The 23,934-nt window shown below is 40.1% G+C and overlaps 1 protein-coding gene across 5 annotated transcripts in view; it reads left to right on the forward strand.

The window, feature by feature from the left end:
• The first annotated feature begins 4,512 nt into the window (after nucleotides 1-4,512).
• Nucleotides 4,513-23,934, forward strand: part of PROX1 (prospero homeobox 1) — a 72,733-nt gene continuing 53,311 nt past the window's right edge. For 2 of the 5 annotated variants that reach the window (XM_087933337.1, XM_087933345.1), the window contains exons 1-2: nucleotides 4,513-5,050; nucleotides 13,592-15,382. In XM_087933337.1, the coding sequence (XP_087789463.1) occupies nucleotides 13,659-15,382 (1,724 nt within the window). In that variant the 5' untranslated portion in view covers nucleotides 4,513-5,050; nucleotides 13,592-13,658. Of the gene's footprint in view, nucleotides 5,370-5,814; nucleotides 7,818-13,591; nucleotides 15,383-23,934 lie in introns of those variants that run through there. The other 3 variants (XM_087933343.1, XM_087933340.1, XM_087933342.1) reach the window with 3 other exon arrangements.

Below are 23,934 nucleotides of genomic sequence, written 5' to 3' on the forward strand. Positions count from 1 at the left end.
TTAAAGTTCAACTGGTGCAGTTCTTCTAAATGTCCTCTCTGCCCAGCTTGTGTTATGGGTCTCTAAAAGGCAAGGAAACTGGCTTCAAATATAATCCAGAGGGAAGCAATTCCTAGTACTGGGCTGCCTCTCTCCAGGCTCCAAGAGCTGTGCTGCCATGGGGACAAGAGGGAAGTTATTTTACGCCATCTCTTATTTTCCCCTTTAGTCTTAAATCTTCATCTATAATGTGGGATCAATGGATCGGGAGCTAAATTCGCTGGGGGGTGGGGGAGGAGGAGAGCGTCCTTGAAGCAATCCAGAATGAAGAGAGAGAGAGAGAGAGACGGAGAGAGAGAATCTAAGGATAGCTTTATCTGTAAAGGAGTTAGATGTGTAAACCTAAAGTCGGTGCCATCGCCGTCGCCGGGACAGGGGGAAGGGAGTCCCAAGGAAAACAGTTGCGCAGAACTGGAGAATTTGCTCAAAGCGCCTTAAGAAGTCGCCAGGATCTTATCGACAAGCGAGTTTTTAATCACCGGGTACCTATTATGTTGAGCGGACGGGTTGGGAAGGCAGATATCGGTCATTTCGAGACCGAGTAACTTTGAGCGCTCAATTTCAAACGCCGCGGGCAAACCCTGGTTTGCCTACTTTGTCTATTTTCCCCGGGCATTTCTTGTCAACGCTGAAGCCGTCGGTTAAACAAACCGCGCTTCTCCAAGGGGTCAGAAGGCAGCGGAGGGACTCCCGCGAGGGAATTCCTCTCCGCAGCTGCCGACCGCTTCGCGGAGCGCGGACTAGGCTGTGGCGGGGGGCGGGGGGAGGTACGCGGGGAAGCGGCCCAGCTCCTCCTCCGCCGCGGGGCCTACCTGGAGGGGAGGGCAGGAAGGCGGTTCCGGACAGGTCGCGCTTAATCGGGCGGAGGGTTTCCCGGGGATCCCCGAAGGCCACCCAGGACAGTGGGAGCTGCCCCTGGGATTTTGGTTTTGTCCCTCGGCTCCTCGTCCTCGGAGTCACTCCCGCCATCTAATAATAAACCAGAACGGCGGAGACTTTGCGAGGGATACATTAACGGGATGCCCCGTTGGGAAGGGCGGCGGTCGGTCGGTCGGAAGGCGAGGAGCAACTCTGACGGCCCAAGGGAAAGGGTTAAAAAAAAAAAGAAAGAAAGAAAGAAAGAAAGGAAAAGCAGAAGTTGTCCGAAGAAGAACTTACAAAGTCCAACTCCTGCCCGCCACCCTCTACTTCTCCCCCCTCCCTTTCCTTCTTTGAAAACGGCCCTCCCAAGAGGTCCTAATCTTTGGTTTCCTCTTTTATGAGAAAGATAAGAAGGAGGGGGAAGGGAATCCTTCCCAAGGGGAACGAGGGGACTGCCCCGACACCGAGGACTTCACGCCGCCTGACTCTTCTGCCTCACCTAACAGATTAGGAGACAGATGGGAGAAGCGCGTCAGATATTCAGGAGGGTTTCTCCAGGGAAAAGGAAGCGGCGAAGAAAGGCCGGGCAGAGGGGAAGGAGGGAGGGAGGTGAGAGGGGGGAGAGGAGAGAGAGGAGAGGAGGGAGGGGAGGGATAGAGAGAGGGGGAGGGAGGGGAGGGATAGAGAGAGGGAGGGAGGGAGAAAGAGAGGGAGAGGGAGGGAGGGAGGGAGAGGGAGAGAGGGGAGAGATAGAGAGAGGGAGGGTGGGAGAGGGAGACAGAGGGAGGGGAGGAGGGGAGGGAGGGAGGGAGGGAGAGAGAGAGAGAGAGAGACCTGGACCTTCTTCATATTCTCCCGCAAAGGGCTCCTAAGGGCCGTTGCCAGTCCAGCTGAAATCCTGCCTGGACGGTCGTCTAGGGCAGCAAACAGGAGGTGATGGTGGGGGAAAGAGGTGGCCGTAACTTCTCAGCCCCAAGGATGAGACCCAGTCCTAGAGTCCGCGGCAGGAAGGAAGGGGCGTGGCCCCCTCCCAGGGACAGTCTGTCCCCTCCCGCCCCCCTCCCCGTTTCCACTCTGCTCTGAAGTAACTGGAAGCCGGGCGAAAGAGCCAGATCGCCCCCACCTCTCCGTCCTTCTCCCACGAGGACGGGGCCTTCCAAAAAGCTGGCCGCACTTTCCCCTCTTCCCCGCGTTTCCACGCGCGCGCGAAAGTCGCTGGCGCTTTCCGCCAGACCGCCCGAGGCTTTTTCCCGAGTGGAGGTCGCTCTTTGCTGGCGTTTTCAGGGATTTGTTTGTCTGTTTTAAAGGTGTTCGAAGAAGCTTTTTAGACGTTTCTTTTTCATCGCCTTTCAATGATTCTTCTTCTTCTTCTTCTTCTTCTTCTTCTTCTTCTTCTTCTTCTTCTTCTTCTTCTTCTTCTTCTTCTTCTTCTTCTTCTTCTTCTTCTTCTCCTCCTCCTCCTCCTCCTCCTCCTTTTACTCCTTCTTCTTCTTAGGAAATTAAAAGTGTGCTACCCTCTTCGGCTAGCTTTCTTAAAGTTGGAGGGCAGCTGTGGTGGGTGGGGAAGAAAGGAAGAAAGGGAGTGGAGTTTTATAGAGTGGGGGCTTATGCAGAATTAATAATAATAATAGCAATCCTAATAGCGCCAGAAATATGGTAGCGAGGTTTTAAAACGTGGTGTTTCATTTCAGACATGGCCGACTGTTGAATGCGCCCTTCAAGTCCTTTAAATGTACCATATTAAAGAAATCCAAACAATCTTCTACCTCCATGATTTTATTTTGTTTTTTTGTTTTAATGGAGGCCCCAACTCACGCGGATGAAGTCGGGGTTTTAAAGTCTATATTTGTGAATGTTTTACATAGACAAGAGTGGAAAAAAGGAGTGTATTTCTTGAATGTGTACTCAAATCCAAAGAAAGCATCGCCGTGCACTTTACCTTCCCCCCAATGATTAAACCCCCCTACTCTAACCGGGAACCTTCTGAACAGCCGATCTGCTTGAGGCGCCTGCCCTTAAATATATCTTCCTTCTTCTTCTTTTTTTTTCTTTTAAAGACAATTTGTAATGTTCTTTTTTAAGAAGGAAGCGACGAGTGAAGAAAACGTTTCTAATAGAAGAATGAGGTATGACCATACTTCATAAATTTGAAAGCGTTGTAGGATATATATTTTTTTTAAAAAGAATTCCACTCCTTGATATTCCTGATATCTTGGGGAAAGATACTGCTAATTTCCACCTTCTAATTATTTAAAATAGAAATTAAGGGTTTTGTTTGATGGCCTGCGGAAACCCATTGCTCTCAACTTTAGATGAGCGAGTTTGTTATTTCCGTACATTAAAGAACGCGCTTGTAATAAACAGGAACAATAATAGTTAGGAGGAATTTAAGATTGGACATCCCTTAAGAAGTAGAACTTGCGTGCAGGTCGTGAGGGAACAACGCCGAATTTAGGTGCAGAAGATGGACAGCGAATTTCTCTTGAAAGTTTTGAAGATATAATAGATATAATAAGGAGATTGGCATTGTCTACACCCTTCAGAGCCGTCCGAATCTGAAGCTATAATGATCCAGGGCTACAAACAGATGAGACACACACGGGAAGAAAGGACGTTTTTATGCGTCCATGATTTCAAGGGACTTTTTCATGTTGACAAGGGAACGGTTTTCTTATAAGGCGAGGGCTTCTGGCTGATCAGCCCCACCGACGGCTGCCTGCGTGCGCCCCGAATACCTTGACTTCGCGCAGCGCCACCCTCCCTCTCACCAGCCCAAGCAAGACCGCGCCGTCCGATCCACCAGTTTAGCGACACCCAAAAGAAGAAGAAAAAAATCTTTAAATCAGATTTATTCAAGGGAGAAGACATTCCCGCCGTCTTAAAACCTTACTCCCGGTATAGCACAGTTCAGAGAAGCCTTGAAAAGACCCTCGCCAATAATTCACACGCGCAATTTTCTGCCAAGCGAATGGCTTGCGCTCCGGAGCTGATCCTTTCGCTTTTAACCGCCGGCGGCAGCCTGGAGCGCAAATTGTTGGAGATAGCGGCAAAGAGCTCATCTAAGACTTAAGAGGTGAAGCCCTTTTGGAGTCCAGCTCGACTCCCGTTTATTTCTGGGTATGCAAGTGGGGTCGTTTAACACAGGAGAGAAAGAAAGACGGAGGGACGGACACACGCGCGCCAGCGAGCGCGCGCGCACAAACACACACGCGATGCCTAGAAAGATCAGATGCTTCTCCCGTGTTTTCGGCCAGTTGATTTTTTTTTTTTTTTTTGCGTGTGTGGTGGTGGTGGTGGTGGTAGTGGGTCGGGCTTTCACAGAGCCCCCCACATACACCCCACACCAAGGTGTTGGCGTACAGCAACTGAACCACCCGGCAAAGTTGAACTCCGAACTGAGCACAAATTACTGCCAAGGTCATCTTCCCCAGATTTGGTGATGAAGTTTCCTTCCCATCAGCAAATTGGGGGAGTGGTGGGCGGTGTGGGGTGGAGAAAGGGAATAGAGAGAATGCGAAGAGGAGGGAGGACAGATTCAGTTTCTCCTCTCTCTCTCTCTCTCTCTTTCTCTCTCTCTCCTACTCTCTCTCTTTCTCTCTCTCTTCTCCCCACCCCCTACTCCTCCCAAGTTCTGCGCTCGCTATCCCCCTTGAATCCGAAGGAGCTTCCCGATTGGGCGCTGGGCCTAGGCACGTCACTCAGACCGTGACGTGTAGTCTTCCTGTTTCCTTCAGCTGTGTCTTAAAGTAAATCTTGTTGTGGTGCGGAGCCCTCAGCTCAGCGAGGCTGCTCTGCTGCTTGCAGAAAGAAAAAGACAATTACAGCGGGGAGAGAAGAGCGCCGCAGAAGAGCTGGTTCTCCTCCCCTCTCCTCTTTCTCTCTCTCTCTCTCTCTCTCTGTCTGTCTCTAGTAGCCTTTCTCTCCCACTCATTACCCCCCTCCCTCCCTTTCTCTCGCACGCGGGCACTCTTGCTTTCACCCTCCCTTGTCCAGTTGCAATATTCATCAGCAGCCAGATTATCAAGGCGATCTGAGCATTTGTATGAGCGCGTTTTTCTCTCTTTCTTTTCTCTCTCTCTAACCAGCAAGAGCGGGGAGGGGGGAGGCAAAGACAGAGAGGGGGACTCAGTTTCTTCGCCTTTGGAACTGAGTAAGTACCTTTTTCTCCCTTCCCTTCTCTTGCTTTCTCTTTTGGGGAGGGGGGGAAGGGGTATTCTTGACACTGAGACGGGCTTGTTTGAAATACTGCTTGGGGGGCAAACTGTTATTCCCCCCCCCCCTTTCGTCTTTGGATACCTCCCCCTCCCGCCTCCCGCTTCTCTCTCCACGTTTCCTTTCCCGGTTTCTCCCTTCTGCTGAGTTTGTGACCGGAGTAAGATTGTTAGACTGAAAAATAAGCCGGCAGATGGTCCATATTCCGAAGCTTCATGGGAACCATCACAATAGTTTGGTCGGTGTGAAAGGACAAGGTTGGTGCGAAAAATGTCTTCTCGAGCCTTTCCTCAGACTGTCTTTCTTCTTCCTTTGCTCTTCTCCCCAGTCTTTATTGATCCTTTGTATTATTACAGTTTAAAGATGAGAAAATAGTTGCGAGGTGAAGTTGTGAGGTTTCTTTCTTATTTTTCCTACCTCTCCCCTTCTCTTCCCCCCCCCCCCCCCGCCCCCTCCGCAATCGGTCCTTTCTCAACTCCCCAAGTCCGGCCTTTCTTCTTCGTATTGTGTCGCTGCCTTTTTCTTTTTGTCTTCTCTGATTTGCTTATTATTTGCATGTCCCTGACTACTTCTCTCTCTTTCTCTCTCTTCTCTCTCCCTCCCTCCCCCTTTCTCTCTCTCTCTCTCTCTCTCCCTCCCTCCCTCTCGGCGATGGAGAGCAGTTTAGAAAGCACACGCACCAGTCAGATAAAGCAGACGTCTTTGAACACTCTCTCTTTTTGAGTTACCTAAGGACTAGGGGAAGAGTTGCGGAAAGAAGCTGTTTAGGGGGAATAGGCGATGGGACGCAAGGGAAGTTTTGAAGCCAGGTTGTTAGGTTTGGTTATACCCCGCCACTTTTCTGCGAAAGCGCCTTTTCCTTGAACCCATAGAGATTTTATTCTGGATCCCAGTAAATATGTACCGTATGTGTTGGGGGCGGGGGCGGCGTACAGTGGGGAACGCGAGTAGAGGTTGGATCTGCTTTATCCCAAGGAAGACTGCTGAGGCGTGCGCTGTATTCCCCCCCCACACACACACACCCATTAATTAGAATTGTTTGCGGTTTGTGGAGCGGCTGTCCCGCTTGCCACACTTTGCCCAGTCTGCGGGTGTTGAGCGCATTGTTGTGGATCCAGACTGAGGCCAGGTTTAAACTGAGCCGGGCAGTCTTCGGTGGGATTTACCTGAGTCCCGACTCCCTATCGACACCAAGGAGCCCACTCTTCGGGATTTCTTCTGGGGTTTTTGTGTGTGTGTGTGTGTGTGTGTGTGTGTGTTTTAAACGGTTTAATACCGAACGGGAGGGGAGGGGTTACCTCGGGGGTCTCTCGATTGACAGACAGTTCCTTCCAGAGTGATGCCATTGATCTGATGCCATTGACTTAGCAGGAGAGAGAGAGCAGACGCCTGCGCGCATTCTAATGCTGTAGTTAGACGAAAAAGGGGGTCCTTGACATCAGAAGCCTAACGAAGGGGCACCGGGGTTCCACACACACCCCTTTTTCCAAAAGCTTTAGATTAACTTGTGAGATTATGTCCACTTCGTGCACAAACTCAATACGACAAAGATAGATATCCCCCCCACTCTCTCTCTCCACACACCCCTCCCGCCTTTCCAGAGGCGACCTTCTTCCCAGCTCTGGTGCCCACGGGAGAGCTGCTGCAACGCCTCACTCAGTGCGCGCACTAACTTTCAGCGCGCAGTGCAAAAGTTGCTAGTCAAAGTGCCGGCTAGAATGGAAAGCTGGTCTCTTCTTCTAAGGAACTTCTAAGGCGGGCGGGAGGGCGGGCGAGCGAAGGGTATTTCAGGAGAAGGGAGAGGGAAGGAGGGGGAGAGAGAACCGGTTGTAAAACGGCGAGCGAACATCGGTTTGGGCTATAAAGCGGTTGTTGTGAACAGCCCCCGGGGGCCTCTTCTAACAAGGGCGGACGGGGAGAAGCGGAGGAAACTGTTCGTGCGCTTCTCTCTGGCTCCGCCTGACAAAGCTCCAGCATTGAAATTGTACAAGGGGCGCTCGGGTCTAAGTGCGCATGGGCAGCGTCGGACAGGTGTGTTGTGTCAAGAAAGACAGGTGCAAGTTTCCCGCTGTTGAGCCCGAGTATAACGTCTATTTATGAATTTATGGCGCTTTGTTTGGAGATGGTCGGGCTAAGGAAGGAGGGAAGCCCGGAGCTCTTTTGTTAGCTGGATTCTTGAGGGCTGCAAAGCAGGTTGTTTCCACTGTGAATTTGTAAAAGAGCACAGAAAAAGGATTTTTTTTAAAAAACGCTCCTTTTGCTCTGTGTGGTGTGTAAGGCAGTGCGTGTGTGAGTGTGGGGGAGGTAAACCGGGGAATTGCTGTTCTGCCTATTCTACTGGTAGTTTGGTAAAATCATTTGCTGTGGTAATTGGAGCATTGTTCTGTGTACATTTATTTGGAGCAAATGGCACTGGATTTCATTTGTAAGTTAGTGTACCCCTTGCTTTAAATGAAATATTTCCCCAAGTTAAATAGGAATTAGTTTGCAAAGTAAGGCATCCACCTAGCCCCAATTGAAATGATTTGACATCCTAACCCTATTCACCTCTCCTCAGAAATTAAGCCCTTCAAAATTCTATGGGGCCTATTCAAAGAATGAATTATGCGGGTACTTCTTTGGGAAGGATTTCCACTGAATGGGCTGGAGGTTATTTCTGAATGTATTTAAGACTGGGCCTTATGTCTTAATTAAGGTGAAAAACGGTAAGTGTGATACAAGGAACTTAGGCAAGTTTTGACACATTTGACACAAGAATATGTCAAAGTACTGTCACGGCACAAACAGAACCTGTGATATATTTTTGTGTAATGGATGAGAAATTGTGAACAAGCACTTTTAAAGGTGACATTCTCATCTATCAAAGATAAAATGCTGTTTTTCTTTTTCTTTCTTTTTTAAAAAAATCCCCTTTTCTCTTCTTCAAACCAATGCATGCCTCTGAATTTGCAAGTCTTTGGTCTGCACTGGAATCTGCATGCTTAGAGATGACAGTCTAAATGCAGACATATGCGAACCTGTCATTTCTTTAATTTAATGCCATCTGCTAGGTTAGTGGGGATATGAGAAATACACATATCTACTACTAGATTTTTTTTTAAATGGAAAGCATTGTTTTTAATACTTCTATCCACTGTTTTAGCAGGCTTAATATGCTTTAATATTAATTTAGTCTGTAAATGAATTTGCATGTGGCCCTATATTCTTTGTTTCTTGACTTGTTCTTTGCTAACTCTGCCATCAAGCATTTTATAAATGGTTCCCGTAAGTGGTTCCTCTTCTATCACTCATTTCACTGCTTTCCCTTCTGAAATATAGTTGCCCCTCCCCCCCCATGAACAGTATTAAGTATTTGACATCTCATATTTAAAAGAGATAAACTTTTTTTTTAAAATGAAAGCTATATAATTTATACTTGGTTACCAATTTAGGATTAAATTATATTAATATTAGACATTACCTCACACAACCTATTTAACATTATTGCTTAATAGGTAACTTTCTGCACTTTAACAGGGGAAAGAGAATGCTCTGCTACCATTCCAAATTGCTTTAATGGTCAATTCAAAATTATATTGGCATCTCTCAGGTGGCTGGGTCTTAATACTGAGGATTTCTGTAGCGGATTTCAGTGTTCAAAGTGTTTGGTCATGGATTACTTGACTGTGTTCCATTGCATGCTAGAGTAACTTCTCAAGTATGTGCTATGGATGAGTTGATTCAGTCTTCTGATTGGATGTCCCAAAACCTTAGGGAGGAGGGGAAAGTGTAGGGTGACCTTAGGTTAGGAATAATGTATGAGCAGTTGTTGTTATATGTAGTTGTTGATTTGGGTAGCAATTTTTTTTTTTAATGTTACATGAAAATGTTGGATTGCTAGAAAAATATTAGTTTATATATTTCTGATACCAATTCGGTAAATTATAGATATGTTTCTCCAGGAGATGTTTTGCCAATGTCTTCCAAAACCAATAAGATAGAACTCATTGTAGTCATCAAGGCACTACATACCTATATAGGAGGGAGAGAATGCAAAATAACTCACAGCAGCTTTTCCATATCTTGCCAGATTGGCCTTCTTGTGCCAATGATGCTAAACAGTTGTCTGCTTTCTTTGTTTTTTTTTAAAAAAATCATAATGATGTTTGTGTTATAACAGACATTTACATTTTTATATAATGTCATTTTTTTTAATCAGTGGTAGAAAAATGGACTTTATTTCTAAATTCCTTCAGAAGGCTGTATAATTCTATTGTATGGGAAGTGAAGCTATGCAAATTTTACATATCCATGCTTTGCACTTCTCTGAACTGCAGCAAAAATATTTTATGTTTCCAAGTCAGTGCAATGTACTCTACTTGCGTATGGCGTGTAGTGCTGTGTGCAATGAAGGAAAAAGGGTAGCTGCATTCTATGAGAAGAACTAACAATTTTAAAATATGCAGTTTTGCTTTGAAAAGTTCATTGCTAATTTTCACAACCAGCAGTTTATATCAGTTTGGACTTTAAAAATGAATTAGAAATTCTATTCTTCCTATAAAAAGTACTTCTTCTCCCCAGATAATTTCCCCCCAATTTCCATTCTACATATTTTAGATTATCTTTTATTTTAACTCAATCTACATTGTACCAGTGGAAAAGCAATTTAGCAAAAATTCATAATATACAGTATAATTGCTTTACAGTAGTATCACCTAAAACAATATAACCCACACGTGCTATGTATTTAAGATATGGAGAACTAATGACTGAATTGCCTTCTTAAATAGAATGTTTGTACTTGTGAGCAATGGGTATTTTTGTATACATATGTGTGATAATATTGGATATTCATATCTTTTGCAATATGTTTGTTTGGTGGATATGGTGGATTGGGAATTCAGTGAAATAGAGAAGAGGGTTAATTTCAGAAGTGCAATTTATTATCTAAGTTTAGAGAATATTTTTTTTTCCATTACATTGGGTTATTATCAGATGCTTTAAAAACAAGCGGTGTATGTCATACCACTCAGTAACTTTGAAAAATTGAGTCCTTGTGAAGTCCTATATAAGTTGAAGGCTCAAATAATGAAAGCTTGGCAAATAGGGATTTGTCAAGAATAACTTAAAGCTCAAACCAGTAAACTAAGCAACGATATTTATGTGAACCATAATGAAAGCTAAAATTTAAATGACTTCTGAATTACCTCTGGACAAGAAATAAATCAAGCTGAGCAGATTTGTTTCCTCTAAATTGGACAGGAGCAACTCTCTAATTCAATGACCAGTTTACCCTTCTGCATATATATATATATTTCTCTACATATCTAATAGGAAAATCTCACCACAATCCTTTCCAAAGATCTGATTCTTGATGACTCAGAATCTTAGATTTTTTTTTTTCTACAGTATTCTTTTTCCTTCAGAATGTTAATGCATTCTGGCCCTTTTCAAATCAAGAGACTGATCCAGAGGCATTTTTCAGCCCCAGTAAAAACACAATGTAAAATAACGATTTTAAGTTTGGAAGGCAAAATATTTTGTCATATAAGGAGATAGCATAAGTGTCATCGGGAATCAAGGAAACATGAAGAAAGTAGAAGACCAACTAACACGATCATTTATAAGCAATACTACTTGTTGTTTCCAGTGATAATCTGGCCTTCCCTTCTGATATCTCTTACTAAGCAAAGATGTAGAAGAAAAATGAATTCTTTGGATTATAGATCCATGGCATTGACCTTATGTCTTTTCTCAATTCAACAGTTTATGAGCTTTGCAGACATCCTATGTCTCATTCCACCCTTAAATGAAATACAATGAAAGGGGAAAGAAATTAGGAACAAACACTTTTTAAAGCATATTGGGAATACTGTGTTATATATCAGAAGTCCATTGAAATCTAAAGTTAAAATTTGTATTGCTCTTGCTTTTCCTTTTTGCTAATATCGTTATGTCCCTTCTAGAATGATGCACTCTCATTAATGCACCCCAACAACAAGCAACCTCTTTGAGACTTAGAGTGATGATGGATTTTGAGAGTGGAGGCAGACCTCAGAAGATATTTACATCAGCATATAATGACAGGCTACAAATCTTGTCCATGTAGGGGACTTTCACCCCTGCACATTTTTTTTGCCTTTTATTTATGGGCAAGGTTATTTAGTTGTAATTAACCTAGAAGCCAAAAAAATGACTTTCTGTTGTGAAGTGGAATGTTCCCATTAAATTAAATGAAGCAATGTATATCTGAAAATACACTGATACTAGTTTATACACAAAGGATCTGAACTAGATCCATAATCATATGAAATAAACAGAGAGAGAAAAAGCTTTTATATATATAAAAAAGCCACTGCCACTTAGTAGCGAAATCCCTTTTATCTCAAAGGGAATTGGAATCATTTAATTTCTCACATAATTCCATGTATGACATGATACAATAAAGTATCTTTTTAATTATTCTAATTATTAAATATTGGATCCTTAGGTCTTTATGTAAATTCAATCCCATTATATAATCTGAGACTGAATATTTTTATCTCAATGGAAACGATACAGGAGGAAAGACAGTTGCGTTAAAAAGTACACTGCAAAAGATTGCTGTGGTGAAACTGAATTTATACTAAGGTATAAATATCAGATATGTTTGATCCAAAGTTACACTTGCTATTGCAAAATTCTGTATGTGTGTTTGTGTTTCTTAGTAGCAGTTCTGAGTAAAACAACAGTGTAGCCTCCTTAGGAATACACTGCAAAAAATAAGAAATAAATGTAGCTGAATATTCCAAAGCTTGTACAGCATTTCTTAAAAATTATTTTATAACCTCCAAAATAATTGAATGATTGCACAGCCTTCGAATAATAAACAAACAAATATAGGTTTCATTCTAAAAGTTTTTGTAAGGTTTTGTTTTTTTTTGTTTTTTTACCGTTACACTTACAAACCCTGGCTATACACGCTGATAGCATAGATTATTTCAAGCTGAAATTATGCTTATTTGCATGGGTAGTCATTCTTTAAAAGCTAGCTACAGATGCAGTCCTAGGGAGCACGTAGATGTTTTTACAGGTGAACCGAAACAGATGGGAACAGATCCAAAAGTCTGAATGCTGCCTTTGGCAAGATACCCTATTATTGTGGAAACTGTGCACTGTTAAGCTAATGTGGAGTTTAATATTAGATAAACATAGTATGGGAAAAATTAATATTACATTGGTATAGTATTCAACTTGAAGGTACCGGAAGATGTCTGTAATGCTTCATATGCCATGTGAGTTTAGCATCATGGTTAATAAGTCATGAATGATGTCAAGAGCCTATTATAAAATGCAAGGAAATGTGTTATCAGTCTTCTTTTTTAAATTCTGTATTCCTGGGAAACAATGATAATTCCTATAAAAGAAAGGATATCTGCCTTTCTCACGCTATTGCTTGATGTTGCTTTCTTTCATCTCTCCGTTTCTTTCCTTCAGAATCATTCTCTCTCTCTCTCTCTCTCTTTGTATGTGTGTGCATGTATGCGTGTGTGTTTTACAGGAAGTAAGGTTTTATACAAGTACAATGTTGCATGAAATAATTATTTCAATAAGTCACCTGAGATATTATCTTGGGAAGCTGATGTAAGAAACAATGACACGATGCTGAGAATGCCTTCTTTCTAATTCATTCAAAGAACTTGATGCCACATATCTTAGTTTATGAAATGGGAAAATATCTCAAGGATGATAAATTTGGTTCCCTCCCCACTCCCACCCCATCTTAATCCTTTCTGGAATGTTTAAAAATGACATCATGGGAATAATATATTTTTGAAACTCCTATTTTTACTGCAAAATGCAATATAACATGTATTTTATAACCAAAATGTAAATTCTTCCTTAAATAGTTTTCCTGTAATGATTTCTAAGGTTTGTATCATCCTATTTAACATGCGTGTCTATAGGTATGCACACTGCACCTGCTCATACTTACAGATATACTGGAACACCCTTATAAAATTAAACAAAATTTCTGGGTTTAATCTCAAGTCTGTTTTGCAATTATATGTGATTTTTTTTAAAGCCCAAATTCTATATGATAGCCTTACCTAAGAAACAAGATATGCTTTCATTTTCTTTTGTGACATTATTTCAAACCCTAAATTTAATCAATTGGTTTTCAGTGTCTGTGTTCTTCTAATCTACAGTTTAGAGTTTTTTTTCCTAAAGATAAACAGTATTATTTTAGGCATTTGTGCAGAGAACCATATATTACTGGTGCTTAAGCAGTTTTTCCTTTCCCCCCTTTTAAAAAAAATATCTTAATCCATCTTAAACCAGTGGAGCAGAAATATTTAAAGTGTTTCATTTCAAGCAGAGTGCATAATAAATTGCAATAATTGTAATGTGCCATAAATCCCAGAGCCTATGCATTTTGCATTTGATTCAGGATTGAGGTCAGGAAATTTGGAGAAATTTAAAGAAAATGATTCATCAGTCCTTTTGTTCTGTTGGCCAGGGTCCCAGGATTCTTGAGCTGTGCCCAGCTGACAAGCTTTTGAAGATGGCACAATAACTGTTCAGTGATGCCTGACCATGACAGCACAGCCCTCTTAAGTAGGCAGACCAAGAGAAGAAGAGTTGACATTGGAGTGAAACGGACGGTAGGGACAGCATCTGCCTTTTTTGCAAAGGCGAGAGCATCGTTTTTTAGTGCCATGAATCCCCAAGGTTCCGAGCAGGATGTGGAGTATTCAGTGGTGCAGCATGCAGATGGGGAGAAGTCAAATGTGCTTCGCAAGCTGCTGAAGAGGGCAAACTCCTATGAAGATGCCATGATGCCTTTTCCAGGAGCAACTATAATTTCCCAGCTGTTGAAAAATAACATGAACAAAAATGGTGGCAACGAGCCCAGCTTTCAAGCGAGTGGCCTCTCCAGCACAGGCTCAGAAGTACATCAGGAGGATGTGTGCAGCAACTCTTCAAGAGACAGCCCCCAAGAGTGTCTTTCTCCATTTGGCAGACCCACTATGAGCCAGTTTGATATGGATCGGTTGTGCGATGAGCACCTGAGAGCTAAGCGTGCCCGGGTTGAGAATATCATTCGAGGGATGAGCCATTCCCCAAGTGTGGCATTAAGGGGCAATGAAAATGAAAGAGAGATGGCTCCACAGTCTGTGAGTCCCCGAGAAAGTTACAGAGAAAATAAGCGCAAGCAAAAGCTGCCTCAACAGCAGCAACAGAGTTTCCAGCAGCTGGTTTCAGCTAGGAAAGAACAGAAGCGAGAGGAGCGCAGACAGCTGAAACAGCAGCTGGAAGACATGCAGAAGCAGCTGCGCCAGCTTCAGGAAAAGTTCTACCAAATCTATGACAGCACAGATTCTGAAAATGACGAAGATGCTGGTAACCTCTCTGAAGACAGCCTGCGTTCGGAAACACTGGATGGCAGGGCGAGAGATTCTGTGGGAAGGTCAGATAATGAAATGTGTGAATTGGACCCAGGGCAATTCATTGATCGTGCAAGAGCTCTGATTAGAGAACAGGAAATAGCGGAGAACAAACCCAGAAAAGATGGCCTCAAGGAAAAAGATCATGGGCCCAACTCTTTCCATCCAGAAGGCAAGCACTTGGCTGAGACTCTAAAGCAGGAATTGAACACTGCCATGTCTCAGGTTGTGGACACTGTGGTCAAAATTTTCTCTTCAAAGCCTGTACGTCAACTGCCTCAGGTCTTCCCACCTCTTCAGATCCCCCAAGCAAGATTTGCCGTCAATGGGGAGAACCACAACTTCCACACAGCAAACCAGCGCCTCCAGTGCTTTGGGGACATCATCATTCCAAACCCACTAGACACCTTTGGGAATGTGCCACTGTCGAATTCCACAGACCAAACAGAAGCACTGCCCCTAGTTGTCCGCAAAAATTCATCAGACCAGCCTACTTCTGCCCCACCTCCTGGCAGCCATCATGCTGCTCTCCATCAATCTCCACTGTCCGCCACCACAGGGTTCACTTCATCTTCGTTTCGCCATCCCTTTCCTCTGCCCCTTATGGCGTACCCATTTCAGAACCCCTTAGCGGCTCCTTCTGCCTCCTTCCCTGGGAAAGACAGAGCCTCCCCAGAATCCTTAGATTTAACAAGAGAGACCACAAGTCTGAGGACCAAGATGTCATCACATCATATGAACCATCACCCTTGTTCACCAGCACATCCTCCTAGCACTGCAGAAAGCCTCTCAATATCTCTCATCAAGTCTGAGTGTGGTGACCTTCAAGATATTTCCGAAATCTCACCTTATTCTGGCAGTGCCATATCCTTTACAATACATAGCCCATATTCTGCAGGTTGATATGCTTTTACTTGGTAATGGGTACTAATAACTCTAATGTTGGGAGTGCAATAGGTGGGCATAACATCCATTATTCTTAACTTGTTATTTTTTATGAGAACTCCCATTTTATAGTCAATGAAGATGTTTATTACTGAATCTAATCCATTTGTCTTTTGAGACAATTTTAAACGGGTCCTTCTGAAGATAATCTTTCCTAAAATGCTTGACTTTAATCTTGATAAAGAGGTTGACAAAGTTCCAATGTAAGGCAGAATAACTTTGACTTTTAAGATGCAGGAAAAATACATTATTACCACATATTAAACAAAACCACAGCCATAAAACAGGAGAAATTTATGGAAAGGACACATCCATCCCCATAAAATTTTGTTCTGTTAATATTTGTGTTTTATAGCATTTGCTAAGAAAGCAAATTTAGGAGCTGTCTGAGAGCCATTTTGACCCTGAGTTTTGAGATGCAATAGCCCTGATTCCTTCTGTTCTAATTACATCCTGATCTATTGAATCTATTGGCTACCAAAGATCAATTAATCTGTGCAGAACATCTTGCAAACTCAACCTGCCTGATGGCAAAATATCAATCCAAATAAACTGAATCTCTTGGTAAGTGCTTCAGCTGCTTGTATAAATTGTCCCACAGTGTAAAACTTGTATTTGCAAGCATTGCCATATACGTTTAAATAATCTCTGTGCTAATTTAGTGGTCTCCAAAAACATACAGATAATTTTATATAATGAATATTAAGGTCCTATAGATAATATAATGAATATTAAGGCTTGCTAATACTATATTGTAACTTTTTATTTTTATTCAAAAAACAACAACATACTGCTTTCCATTAATGCAGCTTTATAAACTCTTCTTTTTTCCTCACTGCCATTAATAAAATAGTGGCAAATTAGTTATAGAGCTCTCAAATAATTTCCTAATTCTGGTGGTCATCTGCAAATATGATCTTTACCAGATTTACCCCTATAGTATTTTTATTGTTCCTACTGAAATCTATAAGTCTTACTTCAGAGTAGACATCCACCTACCAAATGCTTGAAAACTTGAAAAATTATTTGGCAGTTTGAATGTTGACGGTGAATGGGAGGAAAACTTATATCAGGTGATATCCAAAATCCAATATATAATCTTCATAATATTTTTTTTAAAAAAACTCACTGCTTCTGAATATAAGGCCCATATTTCTTCTCTCCAAATAAATGAGTGAAGTATTTTAAAACCTTGCATACATTTTTCAGGTGGATATAAAAAAGTGACATCAAACAAAATAAAGATGCAAGTATTGATGCATTTAAGCTATATTGAATCCTTTTCCCTGTCTCTCCCCCTCCTTCCCAAGTCCTCTTCTCAACTCCTATGCAGCTGCTGGGTATGCATGGTTAACCTTTGCTCAGCCATACACAGAAAATCTTTTGTCCTAATATACAAAAAGCAAATCATTTGGCAAAGCTTGAGAGCACAATTAGATATAGAACTTCAGCTGGATTAATCTTATAGGGCACATCTTTTTCTTTTCCCTATCCTTAAATTTGCCCTCAATTGTGAAAGCTTTAAGTAATATTTTATAAAAGGAACCCTGTGCATCACAAGGATTCTAAAAGAAGACACACATGTGATGCTGGATCATTGGCATTCCAATTTATTCATGTTCAATTGGAAGGAATTCTCTGCCATTCAAAGGGACATACTTCTAAAAAATATGTTCAGGGTTAGGATCCTCTCCCTTGTTTTTTTAGCTTACTCCTATCTATGCATCCAACTTACCTCCCAATATAGTCAAATACATTAGTTAAATCTGATCATTGTACAGAAAGTCATAATATAGACTCAAGAAGTCTTGAAATAAAGGCAAACTTCATCAACCTGAGATTACAATTGAGAGAGAATTAAATACAGTGTCTGTTTCAATAAGCTAAGGGAAAAGCCATTATTAAATGATGATGAAGCTTCATTATAAAGGAGTATTAACCGTACTGGTGCATTACTTAAGAACATAGGGACATCTGATGAATTGAAAGCTTAGGCACTTTTCTGCATAATAAAAATATTTAACAAAGCATACATTGATTTACAGAATGATAAATATATTTGTTTCAGAAAGTAGCAGCACTAGACTGATTTGGGCTTCAAAGATAACTAACCTTGACTCTAATTAACAGGCAATACCAAAAGTATATTATAGATAAGACAAAAAATCATCCTGGTTTAAAATAAAACAAAACAAAAATTACCCTAGGCAATTCATAGTGTTCTTCTTTGTATGTTATTTTAAGGTGTTCTTATAATTCCCACTAGAAAATTTGGTCTACAGCACCTTTAATCATTAACACATTGATCAAGATTTCACTAGGAATGGCAAGAAATATTATCCTTTAATGCCACTTCTAAAGGCTGTTCTTTAGAGATTCAAAAATTTGACAATTGCCTTGTGCTGATATTGCCACTGCAAAAGTTAGACTAACAATATAAATGGTAGTGAAGAAAATTAAACAAGAAAACTGAACCACTTTCTTATGTAGAAGAGTTGGATGCTGAAATGTAATCCTCAGACATATTAACAGAGCAAAATTAACTACATATTCAACCCAAGACCTGTAATTTAAAGTGCTTACAACAGGAATGGGCAGTAATGGACTTAATCACTTGTCAGATTTGCTTTATTTTTTGGTAACGTTTGAGATCTAAAGAAAAGTATCAAAATGTATATTAAGAATAAAAAGCAGAATGTTCCCTGACCATGTTTCCAATCTAAAAAATGTTTTCATAACCAGTATTATACTAAAAACAAAGACATCATAAAAGTCTTTTCTTGGTTATCCTGCTTTCTTCATTTGACTTTAGGTGGGAAGATATTTCATTAGCTGTTGTTAAAAGAACTGGGATACAGAGGCTTATGCATAGCTACTATTAATCAGAAGCCTTCCTATAGATCATGATCTATAATTCTGTGAGGAAGCATTCTCCTCCATTGGAGTTTCTGAATTATATATCTTTGCAACTGAATGTTTTCTGAGATTTATATGGGCCTTAAGTACATAAATGGTGTTTGAGTGAACAAATGAAAAAGGGTCATTTAATAAACAAAGTCATCCAATATATGATTGTGTCAGGATGGAGGGAAAAACCCTATTCCCTATTTCATTTAAGCCAATTAAGGGGATAATTAGGATCAGTTATAGAATTAACTCATTAAACAACCAGGGCTGATTTTGGCCAGCCCCATCTTACATAAATTTGACAAACTTTGGCTCCTTGTCACAATGAAGTTCTCAAGAAATAGATTTTAAGATCTATAGTGCTCTGCTCAAAATGAATTCCCGAGGACCTTGTTAAAAAGTCATTAACATTTAACTATAAAAAATTATGAAGCCATATCTCAGTTTGGAGTCCCACCAATCCACAGACAGATTTATAATTTGAAAATTAGATTTTTGAAATTGTGGCTTTCCTGTCAAAAAATCTCATAAGGACTACAGCATAACATTATTCATAATGTTAGAAGGCACTAGGTAAGGAAATAGGATTCATAACAACATTGACGCCATCAATCACTAAAAAGAACACTTTTGAACATTGCCAAAACTTTTGGATAACTGTCCATATTTTTGAAATAATGTGCGATGCACAGCTGTGTTAAAAATCAAATTTTTGAAACCATGTAGTTATCATTAAATCTAGGAGAAATCAAAGTCTGAATTCTACAATAATCCCATATGCCTTAAGGCTACTTACTTAATATTGTAAGCTCATGGTAAAGGTGAGTTTTGAATTTAGGATTTTCTGATTCATTGCTCATCCATCTACATATTTTCTGTTCTTTGCATTTCTCAAATTCAACTGTTACTTCAATATGACACTTTTGGAGAATAGCCATTTTACAGTCTCATCGTCATTTCTTCTCTGAGATTATTGTTTATGAAATCCAACTTTAATTTTCCATCATGGAGCTCAGAACAAAACTATTATCTGTGCAAAAATTCTGTCTTATGATCTATGACAGTTTGTTCTAACCTTGGCACTTTAGAGATGTGTGGACTTCAACTCCATAATTCTCAGTGGTAGGCACGATGATGGGGAATATTGGAAGATGAAAGTTTCTAAACTAAAGGGATATTCATATTGGTGAAATTTAATCTATACCTTTTTCAGAGCTCTATATTGTATGGAGGATGCAGTGGTAGAGACATAATTCTTATTCTTTATCACCCATGAATTCATATCCGCAGATGTATCACACAGAGAGGGATACCAATTGTCTCATAAGGCTATAATTAAAGGCACTTTGAGAATTTGGTATCAAAATTAATAAACCCATATTTCTGAAAATAAATATGCAATATAAGGACATTAATAATCATCTGTCTATATTCTTCATCTGATATTTCCAAAACACAATGTTATAAAATACCGAGCAGTTCCAAGTACTTAGTGAAGGACTGGTTTGATCTTGAATTCTGCTGGCTTGAATACATTTTTAAAAAAACTTTCTGTGCTTATGTATGAAATTTGGCAAGAGAAAATGCATAGGCCTCCCATGTATTTCTCATCTGGATCAGAAATTTAAATCTTCCATATATCCATTAAAAGTTGTAGCTTTTGGTACAGGTGTTATGTTAAAATTTAAAAAATATGATGCAGTTCACAATCTTATTGATCAGGTAATCTTACAGGTCCCTCTTGCAGTAAGGGCTGCAAATGTATCTTTAAAAGCATTGTATTCCCAATGAGGCATCAATTGTTTCTAAAATATGAAACTATTATGTTTTATGACAACAGCCCATTTATCTGGCTTATTTAGAGTCCATAGGAAAGAAAAACAGATAAGAGAGATGTGAGAGGTTGTTCTTGATCAGGTTTTTGTTCCACTCTGCTTTACATGGTGCATGTGTGTTCATGCATATGTATATTCATGTATTTATATATCAAGAGTTTTTCTTCTTCTTAAGAATAGCAGTTCTTCCCTTTGGAACAGAAAACAGCACTTCTCCTTGAAGAAGGTACCCAGAATAAGAATGGAAACCAAGCATGTAAAAGCCAAGTTCAGGTTTTCGGAGCAAGAGCCCATCCTGGTATATTTTGCTTTTACTGTAAAAATTTTTTAACCATTACCTTACTTTTTTTTAAGTGAAGGGAGAGAGTTAGCATGTGTATGCCACATTAAACAACATAGAAAGACGCACCTGCACCTGCCTCACAGTTCCTGTCTGCTTCATGAATGCATTGTGTATCTTTGCAAACTAAATATGTTTAATCAAATACTGAAATTTTTTATTCAAATTGCCAAAGAAACAGACAGCTAGTTGTTTTACAACATGATTTTCCTTGTCAGGCACCCTCTTTGCATCTCAAGAAAAGTAGCCTTGTTCAGCCTCAGGGTATTTGCATACGGAATATTAAGCCACAACAGTAGATTGTGGGTGTAGTTTTGTTATTGTAATACATCTATTTTTCTTCCCAAGTAAAGATTGTAATCTTTACATTTCTAGAAAGTAGTTTTATACTATTGAAAAACTTTGAAAGTCAGGCAGATAATTCCTCAGCAAGATGAGACTGTTTCAGTACGGAGTATAAAGAAGCAATACTAAAAAGCAGCAAGACTTAACAAATGACAACAAATCGGATCAGGGCTATTTCAGAGTAAAATAAAATCACTTGCAGTAAATGCATGGCTACTATACAGATAGTCCTCAACTCGCGATTACAACTGAGCCCAAAATTTATGCTGTTAAGTGAGAAATTTGTTAAGTAAGTTTTGGCCCATTTACAACTTTTCTCACCACATGTGTTAACACTGCAGTTCTTAAATTAGTAACACACTTGTGAAATTAATCTGGTTTCCCCATTGACTTTGCTTGTCAGAAGGACACAAAAGGAGATCACATGACTCCAGGACACTGCAACCGTCATAAATGTGAGTCAGTTGCCAAGCATCCAAATGTACATCACGTGACTGTGGAGAAGCTGCAATGGTCAGAAGTGTGAGAAATGGCCATAGGTCGCTTTTTTCAGTGCCATTGTAACTTGGAACGGCTACTAAATGAACTGTTATAAGTCGAGGGCTACCTGTACATCATCCAATGCACTTTGATTAAATCAACAGATGCCTTCCCACCCCCAGTATATTATTAATCATGTCTATAAATTTGGACATGCATTGATTCAAGCGGATGATACATAAGATAATACATATTGAAGCACTTGTCTGCTCCTATGTTCATATTTCTTTTTCTCTCTCTTTGTGTATATGTATATGCATGTGTATAGTGTGTGAAGGGATAAAAATAAAGTTCTCTTCTTGTAGCAATTCTGATGAGGAAGCCTCCTGTCGGAGAAAAAAAATATATTGCCGCATCCTACCCCATACTTTCTCTCCAAACTTCTCAGATCAGGAGGAACAATCTATCTTGTAAAAAGAAGAGCTGCAAAGATATATATATATATATATATATATATATATATATATATATATATATATTTATGTATGTATATATATATATATATATATATATATATATATATATATATATATATATATATATATATATATATATATATAGGATCTTTGGTTATTCAGTTTTTTTTCCCACGTAAAATTGGAAGTATCTAGGTGACGTTTGATGAAGTCTCATTCATCATCTTCAGGCTTGTGTCTTCGGTTTGTGCTTCTTCCTCACTCCGAGAAGCACAAAGCCGAAGACACAAGCCTGAAGATGATGAATGAGACTTCATCAAACACTGCCTAGATACTTCAGATTTTACGTGGGAGAAAGCCTAAATAACCAAAGATCCACATACAAATTCCGCGAAAACCTCAGAAAACAAATTATATATATGCATATGCATATGCATATGCATATGCATATATATATATATATATATATATATATATATATATATATATATATATATATATATATATATATATATCCTTCTTCCTTTAATTTTTTTTTCTTTTTGCCTGTTCTTCCCAATTCCCTTTCTGCTGCTGCTGCTGCTGTTGCTGCTGCTCCTGTTCTAAGCAGAAATACATTATGCTTTGTAAATATATAACAATCAGATCCTCGGGTTGTTTGAACACTGTTTTAGTTCAGCTGCAGTACACGGCTCCTCTGATCTTTTATGTTCCTGAGCAGATGTCTTTCATTAATTTATGGATTTATCATCTTTTCTTTTCTTTTCCCCTCCCCCCCCTTTTTTTTACACCTGGCAGCTGGTTCAGGTTTCAGCAGTTACTGTCTTTTGCATTAGACATACAATTGAATGTCATCTGTCTTCACAAAGCTATGGCAGAGTACTGAGGCAAGCAACATCAGCTGTTGGGGCAGAGCGTGTTTGCCTTCTCGTTGCTTTTTTGTCCTCCCTGCTTTCCTACCTCTTTTCTCTCTCCTCCCCTCCCCTTACCTCCTTAATATTTATTTGTGCTCATTTTCTTTCCTGGCCTTGAATGGAGCTTAGCTCGTGTTCAGTACAGCTGTATGTTTACTGAATCTATTCCATCATGACTCATTGTGCGTGTGTAAGTATCCTGGAAACAGGCAGTGCTTTCTTGGAAGAACGGTTGCTTTTCAGCACAAGCACTTAAAAGGAAAATTAACCAATTGGTCAACTCAGTTTTAGCAAAGGGTCATCTCACTATTGGCCTTTAAATGTTTTGCTATCTATTTTTAATAGTTGCTATTAGTGAGGCTTTTTAGCAATAATGTCATCTCTGAAACAAAGTATTTTGAAAAACAACACCCCCCCACAAAAAAAAGCAAAATAGGATTGCATTAAAAGTACCCGGCAAGGTTTTGAAAGCAAAAAAAAAAACCTTGAAAATTTGAAATTTGCTCATAATATATATTTTGCAGAATCTTAATAATCCAATAGTATTTAAAGAACTTAGATACGTTCATGATTAGAATATTGAAATTTCTGGGTTCCAATACCCATGTGGCCAACAAAATATACAATTGATTTTGGACCAAACTACCATCCTTCTGTTTACTCTATCCTTAATAGGCTGGTTTGAGGTTATATGGATAGTAACCTACAGATCAGGATGAATTCCTTTGAGGAGAAACAAGATACAAACAAAATAATGAAACAATAACAACATCCATTACTTCGCCCATTCATTTTCTTGTGTGCCTGTCACTTGTTAAAATGGATCTGCTTCGGAAAAATTCCCAACAAATGGTTTCCAATGTTAATTGCCTCACAATTAACTGTTATTTAAAGGTGTGAACATACCAGCATGTATGTACATGTGTCAATACATTTTCCTTCCCCTCAGTGAGTTGCGTAATAAAATGGATTCCATTGGAAAACTTTTATTTGTCCACGATTCGTATTGCTATTGTAGGTGATGACAGATTGCCACTTTTATTTTATATGTACATTTTAAGAGATGGCAGAAAGGCATTAATGCTCCTTTAATTTTCACTATCAAGCTAATGGAGGTCCTTTAAACTCTTCTTCTGGCACAAAATCTATGCCCATCATAAGTTATTTTTTTTT

This window comes from Pseudonaja textilis, chromosome 1, assembly GCF_049901715.1.
Source record: "Pseudonaja textilis isolate UNSWEBS1 chromosome 1, rPseTex1.2, whole genome shotgun sequence".
NCBI lineage: Eukaryota > Metazoa > Chordata > Lepidosauria > Squamata > Elapidae > Pseudonaja > Pseudonaja textilis.